Here is an 8,738-nt window from a genome sequence, read left to right as displayed (position 1 = left end):
ATTAACCCAAAATACCGAGAAAGCTTTATGCATATTGATAGTGTTTTGGAAAACTGCTGCACTGCACATCCGATGGAAGTGTCTCCACTCTCTGATTGTCTGCTCTAAGGGTCACTCTCCTAAGCCAGTTCTGTTTGCAGCCCTTCCTTTTCTCAATGGTCAGCTTCATCTTCTGAACTAAGGTATCTTACACCCCCATTTCCTTTTTGAAGTCACAATTGTACTTCATCTGGTCATGGTTAAATATGGAATTATAGACCTTAAGTGCAAAAGGGACCTCAAGGAATCATTTGGTTCAGTGCATATCTGCATGTAGATGATACCCTCATTTTACAGAGGCAGCAACAGAAAGTGAAGTTAACACACCTTACTAGAGAAGCAACAAAGAAAGGTCTGAGGTCTCTTCATCTTTCCAGATCACCTGGGGATTTAATATTCTCAATCTCTCATGAGCAAAATGGTTATTAGCCCTCAAAATTCAGAGGAACACTATAGTTTTGTAAAGTCCATAAGAAACTAAGATTGAACATAAAGTAGAATAAAGATATTAAAAAGCAGTGTTTTTTCTAATTCAAAGAGCATTTGTTGAAAGCTTACTTATGTGCCACTAGGAGGGCAAGGTTTAATAAGACAGTCGCTAACTTCAGGTCCGGTGGGGGTGGGGGATGGACACGTTTGGTGTTTTTTTTTTTTTTTTTTTAAAAGATTGCCACCTGAGCTAACATCTGCTGCCAATCTTTTTTTCCCCTTCTTCTCCCCAAAGCCCCCCAGTACACAGTTGTATATTCTAGTTGAGTGCCTCCGGCTGTGTTATGTTGGACGTCACCTCAGCATGGCCTAATGAGCGGTGCCATGTCTGCGCCCAGGATCTGAACCCGTGAAACCTTGGGCCACCAAAGCAGAACGCATGAACTTAACCGCTCGGCCACGGGGCCGGCCCCTGAAGTTTTCAATAATTACAAATACTGTAAGAGAAGCAAACACACCTGTCATGGGAACAAAGAAACAAGGGATTTTATTTCATCAACCCAAACCAGAAGTAATCTCTCTCCTCTCTGATTCCAAGCACTCATTCCTCTCCTTAAAACACTTGATCAGGGAAGGTTCACCTATCACACTCAAAGAAGCAGGAATTGACCAAATGAACAAAGTGTAGGAATTTCAGGGAAAGGCAAGTGCATGTGCAAAGGAACTGGGCAAGAAAGAGCAGTTCCAATGAACGAACTTTCCCTAATAGCTAAAGCATCAGATAGGAAAACAGTAACAGGAAATGAGAGGAAAAAAATTTAGTAGGAACCACACTACAAAGGGTCACATATACCCTGAAAAACTAATTAGGAGTGATAGATTAGCTGGATTTCCAATACTCCTGCCAGTCATGGGGAACACTGCAAAGTTAGCAAGATTATGAAATAAAAACTAGCAGTTACTGAGTGCTCACCATGTGACACCTTGCTGTGTTTTACGTGGATTCTCATCACATCTTCACAATCACCCTTTAAGTGGGGGCACCTCCATTACCCTTTTCACAGATTAAGAGGACTGAGTGACACACACGTAAAGCAATTTCTAACAAAGGAACAGGACCAGCAAATGTGAAACCTTGAATCTGTTCTAGTATATAAGGGAGAAATGAAAGCATGACTAAAGGGGCAGAGATGGAAATAAGAAACGACCGAAAGACATTCAGGAAATAGAATTTTAAAATATGCAAAGTGAGGGACATGGTTAAGAGTTGAAAATGATTTCAACTGGGTGCATACTGGTGCCATAAACCAACATTCCAGAATAGGAATGTCCACTCATGCAATGTTTTCCTTGTTGCTTCTGTGGTGGTGATACATAATAAATTCTGACCAATATCACATTTAAGCACGACTCTACCACTAGATGTGGATCTTTAAGGGCAGTTAATAACTATCATTTATTGAGTTATGTTAGGCATTCGCTGAGATTCAAAACCAGGTTTGCTGGATTCCAAGGCAGACCTCTAACCATCACACTTCTCTAAAGAAAACTGAAGCCACTAACAACTGGGTTTTTACCCATTCACATTAAAGCATTTACTCAAGTTACAAAAACAGGTTCTTGTCCTCAAGTCTAGTTAGTGAGGGAATAATGTTATGAGAAGTCAAGGTTTCCATTTCAAATAAACTGATAATACTGCTACAGGTATCACAGAATACTGAAGGCAGCTAGGATAGGATGTAATGAATTCTCTTGGATATGGTCAATTTGAGATGTTTGCCAGATGCAAGTAAAAAATATCCAGGAAGCAGGAGAATAACCTAAATGTGCTCCAACAATGCTAAGTAGCTTTAAAATGTACCTATTAATACAAGACAATACGGCACTAGTGATCAAGATCTGATTATGGAGGCAGACTGCCTGGGTCTGCATCTTTGCCTAACACTTTGCACCTGTACCCTTGGCCAAGTTAACTGCGCCTCGGTTTCTTATGTAAAATGGGCAGAACAGTACTTATTCCAAGTTTTTTATGAGTAAATTATGTAAAGTACTTAGAATGCCACACATTAACTGCTATATAAATGTTTACTCTTAATTGAAATAAAGATGATATTCTAGTTTCAAATTATCCCAAACACTATTGTTTTCTGAGCCCTGTTCCATGAGAAGGTGAAGCAACTCAGAACTGGTGTGTAACTCACAAAGGACAAAGTGTTTTAAACAATCTATTTTTAAGCAGTAGGCCTCAAAGGCAAGTTCCAGATCCTTAAAACACAGCTGTTTATGATATAATCATGAGTAATCAAGTTTCCCTGAGCTTAACTGTAATACAACAGATAACCTTTCATTTATTTAAAAATTTTTTTCATAGGAATTTAGAGAGACTAGTTTCAAATTATTATATTTTATAAATAATATTTGACAGTTTCCTAACCAACTGAGTATATTCTTTGCTGCACAGTAAACTACCTCACATCTTTCATCAAGGGAAAAAACCCTAAATTTGAATAGTAAAGACATCATCCAATGATTTAGGGGACAATTTTTAAGATTGCTTTAAATATTTCTTTAGGGGAAGGGACACCACACTTACACTCAATTAAAAGAAACATTTTTTACAGCGCAGAGGTCTTTTATTTTCTTTCACCTATCATGCCATGAATTCATAGGGAATGGGTTCCAGCAGCTCAGGCTCCTTTCCATTGGTTCTCACAAAGTGTGCTTCTCTGGGTGGAGCAGGCTATTAAAAAAAAAAAAGGCAAGGGAATCATTATGTAAAGTACTGTAACTCAATTCCCAAGCATTCTCAGAACCAATGAAATAACCAATATACTCAACTCTAACTTCATTAACTTTCATATAATAGTATCGCTGAGGAACAGTTTTAAAGTTCCTAAGATCAATACGAAGAAACCTTCTGTCAAGCACTCACCTGGCGCTTCAGTTGAACCCAAGTACCCTTCTCTTTGGCTTCCTTCTTTTTCTGATCATTTTCCTTCACACGTTTCAGGAAGCTATCCCGGCTCTTAGAGTGCTTAATATGCTCAATACGTACATTAATTCTTTTGGCAAGAATCTTACCCCTGGAGAGAGCAGAAACTCATAAATGCTTCATCAAAAATATAACTGAAATTCAGAAAACTTTTCTAGCAGTTTCATTTATTAAATAAGCCATGAACCTTTTTTTCTGTTGAGGAAGATTGGCCCAGAGCTAACATCTGGGCCAATCTTCCTCTATTTTGTATGTGGGTCACCACCACAGCACTGCTGCCAATTAGCGTATAGGTCCGCACCTGGGAACAGAACCCGGGCCCTCCAAGCAGAGCGAGCCAAACTTAACCACTAGGCCATGGGACTGGCCCCTCAACCTTTTACCCGTAGAGAGACTAAGTCAACAAGGTGAGGGCTACATTAGAATCATTTATTAATCTTACTGGAGGAGGCCTTGAGGCAAACATCCCCACTTTTAAGCCCTCTCTTCTGATGAGGTGACAGACCCTGAAATACTAAATAATTTAACTAAAACTAGATTGCTAATAAATTTAAATTTATTAAACTTTTTACACTGAAAACAACAACTGCTTAATACTAACTCCCATAAGATTTTCCAGTAAGTCTCTTTCAATTTGTTTCCTCTGACAGGATACAAGACAAACACTCAGTTTGCTTGAGTTTTAAAAGGATCTTTTCCTTTCCCCCACCTGAATGACCAATAAAGACATAAGTCCAATTGGCAAAGTGAAAAGGGGGTATGAGGAAATACTAATCACCACAAAAAACTGCCATTACTCACTTTACTTGTTTGTTTACAACAATGCCAACAGCATGCTGGGTAACATTGTAGACTCTTCCAGTTTTGCCATGGTAACATTTGTGGGGCATTCCTTTTTGAACAGTGCCCATTCCCTGTGAAGAAAGGAGATAAATGTTATGCCGGAAATTTCCCACTTTTTAAACCCTGATTTTTATTAAAGTAACTAAGATATTCTAAGATTTTTTTTTTCTTTTAAATGGCAACTCGAGCTTTCAGAGCCGGTGAAATGTGTTTTTCACGTTGCTTCAAGCAATCAAAAAGGCAATCATCATTAAGCTCTAGAGTGTCAATACATTTACACATTAGTCACAAAAGAACACAGCTTTCACTATTATTTTAACAGTAATCTCCAACAACAATTACATTTTGCACTAAGGTATTCCTTTTCACCTCAACTCCTATGATTTTTCCCCCTAGCTGTTAAATAATGACAAAAATTTTAGACTTAAGAATAGCACTTAAAACTCTGGTTTCTCAGTTAAAATTAAATTAGCCATTCTATACTCTTATGAGCTCTTATTCAGGCAATAGATTTTTCCCCATTTAGGAGAACAGAAAGGAGCCAGCAGATGCAATATAGACAAGTAATTAAATCTCACTATTAGATTAAATCCAAACTTCTAGGTTCCAATGTTATTCTGTAGGTTATTTCTCCAATTTTATAATTTACCTTGATGTCTACAATATCACCTTTCTTGTAGATTCGCATGTATGTGGCCAAAGGAACAACTCCTGTCCAAAAAAAATCAGTATAGTCAGTATCAAGATTAAAGTCTACAGTGAAATACATAGCCTCACTAACACACGCCACCTTTGACAGTTATATTTTACAATCTTGCTAGTTGACAATCTAAGAACTACTATATAAAATTCATGCTTTGTATTTATTACAAAATAAGTTAGATACATATTGGTCAATTAATGCCATTTATTGAGAACACATTATATGAACCGTAAGACACATGTATTAATAATACACAAATGTATGCCATGCTTGCTCTCAAGGAGGATGAACCTACTCACCATGTTTTCTAAACGGCCTAGAGAACATATAGCGGGTGCCCCTCCTCTTTCCTTTTGTGTTGGTCATTTTGGCGAATTACTGAAACCAGAATGTATTAAACAGTCAAATACAACTGCAAAATTGGTATCTGCCCCTTTAACCAAAAACCCTGTAATTTCAAATTCTTACATTTCAGCAGCAACGTCAAAATTAATTAGCGGATAATCTAAAAAGGTGGCTCACCGATCATTATTTCTTATAAAGGGTAAAAACCCCATCATTTTAGCAAGATCTTTGCCAAAACTACCCAAGTTTCTGTAACATTAAAATTCCTAAGTAGCAGAAGCAGATTTTAAAATCCAAACCAGTACTTTCTCTACTAGAATATAAAAACACAACAGGCCTTCCACCGCATTATCTGTATCCCATTAAAAGGGCAATGGCATTACTAACTAGAAGATAATTTGTTGGAAAACACGACAAAACTCAGCCTTGCATTTTTACAGAGTGGATTAAACCCCTTATCAACCTAATTTTTGTGGCATTATTTCCCCCATACAGCATCTATTAACTGTCAAAAATCCACTACTAGAGAGATTGTTTGTTTACTAGGAAATGTAAAGGAAAAAAACAGACTTTATAATCACTGACCTAATTTTCACATAGGTTCTGCCCTTTACTTGCTGGACACTTACATTTAAATCCTGATCCTTATCTGTAAAATGGAGTTAATACTTTTACAATTAACTGAGGTAATGTCTACAAGCACTAACCAATTCCTAGCACAGGTAAAGTGCTTAACAGCAAATGGTAGCTAATTTATCAGTATCGATGAATTCACCTATAGGTATTCAGAATTGGATCTTTTATCGTTTTGCAAAACGTTTCAACTGCTTCAGGTCATCCAAGAGCAGAACTACCACGGCTTGCAATCACTCCTACCACAAGGGAAAATATACAAGTCAGGCTTAACTTTTTGGCTATTCTAACATGAATCGTCATCAATTTATTAACACTCTTTAATCTTAAAGAAAAGCGACTCCAGTGTACGTTTTTCATAAAACTCATCTGCCAAGGAGACACACAGTTTCACCTAACCTATGAAAGCCAAAGCATTGTTACTGAGGCCGCATCCTTTACTTTTAAAACGGGCAAGTAAGCATCTACTAAGTGCCAAGCACCCTGTTCTAATCCTCAAAATCTCTACGTTTTATATTAAGTTCATATAAACTTGTGTTAGGTTCACACACAAGAAGAGACGCTCTGCTGGCCCAAGTCACTTTATGGAGCCACAAAGTGGCAAAATCAGTAAGGGAAGTCATTTCCGACTCCAGAGCCCATGCTCCTGGCACCAGACCCTTAATCTCCCGATTAAGAAATCCACTTTACATCAATACCAAAAGCTCATAAAGTTCAATGCGCTTTTTAAAACAACACTGAAGTGGGAAATAATGATGCTTTAGATTCTGTAACTACCAAAAATGGGCCCCATTATGGGGTGCAAACTGCAGTTTGCTCGACTCCCGTAGCTGGCTATCTACAAACTAAACAAAAAGATACACTAAAGATTAAGTGATTATCCAACACTTTTCTCCTAAACTTCCAAACCACACACATAGCTGTTGGGGAACCCCTCCACACAACACATGCCGCCCTCGCGTTACCAACACCGGGGCAAAACCTAAAAGTACTTCCCCGCGTCGAAGTGCCACGCGGGGCCAAAACAAAAACGATCTTAGTCACTTCACGCATTACCCATGAGCGGTGCGGGGCTACTCCGGGGGCACCCACCCCGCCGCCTGGTTTTCCGCCCGTTCCCACCACCCCGAAGTTCCCACCCTACAGCGTTACTAGTCTACGTTTCAGATGAGGGGCACCAATGCCACACTGGAAGCAGTTGGAAAGGCACCAGGCCACGCGGCCCCACAGAACCTGTCCGAGAGAGCCCGGGATACGGAAGGTGAAGCCGTGGGGACACAAGAAAGATCAATTCTTTCCCGAGTGACCCATATGACCTCACCCCAGCGACTCGGTCTCGTTTTTCTCAAGCCTGTCCCCCCGCAGAGCCGCGACATAGCAGCTGGTCCTCAGCCCCCCGCCCGGCGCCCCCGCTCCGGGTCTAAATGGACGGAGCTCCATCATCCAGGCCAGTGAGCCTCAAACAGGCTAGACAGTTTCTCCAGCGCCCCAGTGCACGGCCGCCGCGCCCCCCGGGTTGGGACTTGAGTCCGTGGAACGTGGGGCGCCGGGAGCCACGCGCAGGCCCTACCTGGAAGATGGCGGCGCCGGCCGAAAGGAAGGAGGCGGGGCCGTGGCGCGCGCCTTACAAGGGCCTGCGGGCTGCCCGCCGCACTGCCTGAAAGAAATGCCAGCCGAAAGAGACTCTTCTGGGGAAAAGTGTCGTCCCTAAGAACCAGGAGAGCCTGTGAGGATATTTTCCTTTCTTGCGAAAAAGAGACACTCGACCGGCACAAGCTGATACTTGGATCTTGCCAGACAGCCCAGAAAAGGGCCTTTAAGGGCGTCAAACAGACGCTGACGCCCCAGCGTGCCCACGTCCGCCCCTGCGTCAGCGGATACGCCGGATGCGGCCGTGTGGCTCCGTGTCCAGCCTTCCAGGAGCCGCTGGTCCCGGGTGTTTGAGCTCCTTGGGGCGCTTGTAGCAGCTGTTTGTTTGTAGAAATCACTACGTGGGCACGCAAGTCAAGCTGTAGTGAAGCAAGCATACTGTCCAGTTTGTATGTCTTTCAAAAGTTTTTCCCCCCAATGCGTCAAAACATACTACGCACCTCCTGGTAGGTGCCTAAACGTTACAACCACTTTGGAAAATAATTTGGCAAAATAAAACTGAAAATTTTCAAATACTACATCTCAGCATTCCGCTAAGTATATATCTTACAGAAACTTTGATATGTGGACAAGGATGTACATAACAGCCCTGTGAGTAGAAGCAAAATGTTGGAAATATTCATCAATAAGAGAAAAAGTACATTGTGGGATATTCACGGTGGAATATTATGTGCCAGTCAATCAAGACTGAACCCAGAAGTATCAAGCAAAAGCAGGAAGATGTTGAATGTACATATGACAATTTATATACATACAACTTTAGAACCTATAAAACAGTACTGTATAGCGCATTGGTATATATGCATATGTAGTGAAAGTAGTCAAATATGTACAAGGGAATGAAAATCCAATTTAGAAGTGTGGTCATGTCTGGTAAGGAAGAGACTATAAAGAAAGAGATATAAGGGAGATTTTAACTGTTGACCATTTTTCAGAGGGGTAATGAATATCTGAGACGTCATTGGTTGGTTCATTATACTTTTTAATATGTATTATTTTCTCAATAGAGTTTATTTTTTAGGGTAGTTTTAGATTTATAAGAAGATTTTGAGAAAATAGCATGGAGAATTTCCATATACTTGGCACCCAGCTTTCCCTAATATT

At 40.4% G+C, this 8,738-nt stretch overlaps 1 protein-coding gene and 2 non-coding genes across 8 annotated transcripts; all 3 read right to left on the bottom strand.

The window, feature by feature from the left end:
- Positions 1–3,067: 3,067 nt before the first annotated feature.
- RPL21 (ribosomal protein L21) lies at positions 3,068–7,839 on the bottom strand. Of its 6 annotated transcripts, XM_070240190.1 has the most exons (7): positions 7,555–7,775; positions 6,127–6,223; positions 5,306–5,384; positions 4,953–5,014; positions 4,262–4,374; positions 3,401–3,551; positions 3,068–3,208 (listed from the first exon to the last, which is right to left on the bottom strand). In XM_070240190.1, exons 3-7 carry the CDS (start codon positions 5,370–5,372, stop codon positions 3,119–3,121), a joined length of 483 nt encoding a protein of 160 aa, XP_070096291.1. In that variant the 5' UTR covers positions 5,373–5,384; positions 6,127–6,223; positions 7,555–7,775; the 3' UTR covers positions 3,068–3,118. The 6 variants fall into 6 exon arrangements, with proteins under 6 accessions (XP_070096291.1, XP_001491540.1, XP_070096290.1 ...); XM_001491490.6 differs by lacking the exon at positions 6,127–6,223 and having other exon boundaries at positions 7,555–7,839; XM_070240189.1 differs by lacking the exon at positions 6,127–6,223 and having other exon boundaries at positions 7,306–7,586.
- Positions 4,093–4,220, bottom strand: LOC111768728 (small nucleolar RNA SNORA27). The gene has a single exon (XR_002801197.1). It is a non-coding gene; the product is annotated as a small nucleolar RNA SNORA27 (small nucleolar RNA).
- LOC111768723 (small nucleolar RNA SNORD102) lies at positions 4,490–4,560 on the bottom strand. Its single transcript, XR_002801193.1, has one exon. It is a non-coding gene; the product is annotated as a small nucleolar RNA SNORD102 (small nucleolar RNA).
- Positions 7,840–8,738: the final 899 nt, after the last annotated feature.

Source organism: Equus caballus, chromosome 17 (genome assembly GCF_041296265.1).
Source record: "Equus caballus isolate H_3958 breed thoroughbred chromosome 17, TB-T2T, whole genome shotgun sequence".
NCBI classification, from domain to species: domain Eukaryota; kingdom Metazoa; phylum Chordata; class Mammalia; order Perissodactyla; family Equidae; genus Equus; species Equus caballus.
This window is presented reverse-complemented; position numbering and strand designations above follow the sequence as displayed.

Coding starts and splice junctions, on each gene's coding strand:
- RPL21 (XM_001491490.6), bottom strand. CDS start 5,372: ATGACCAACACAAAAGGAAAGAGGAGGGGCACCCGCTATATGTTCTCT. Junction 3,552..4,261: donor GTTGTAAACAAACAAGTAAA/GTGAGTAATGGC, acceptor TGCTCTCTCCAG/GGGTAAGATTCTTGCCAAAA. Junction 3,209..3,400: donor GGGTTCAACTGAAGCGCCAG/GTGAGTGCTTGA, acceptor TTTTTTTAATAG/CCTGCTCCACCCAGAGAAGC.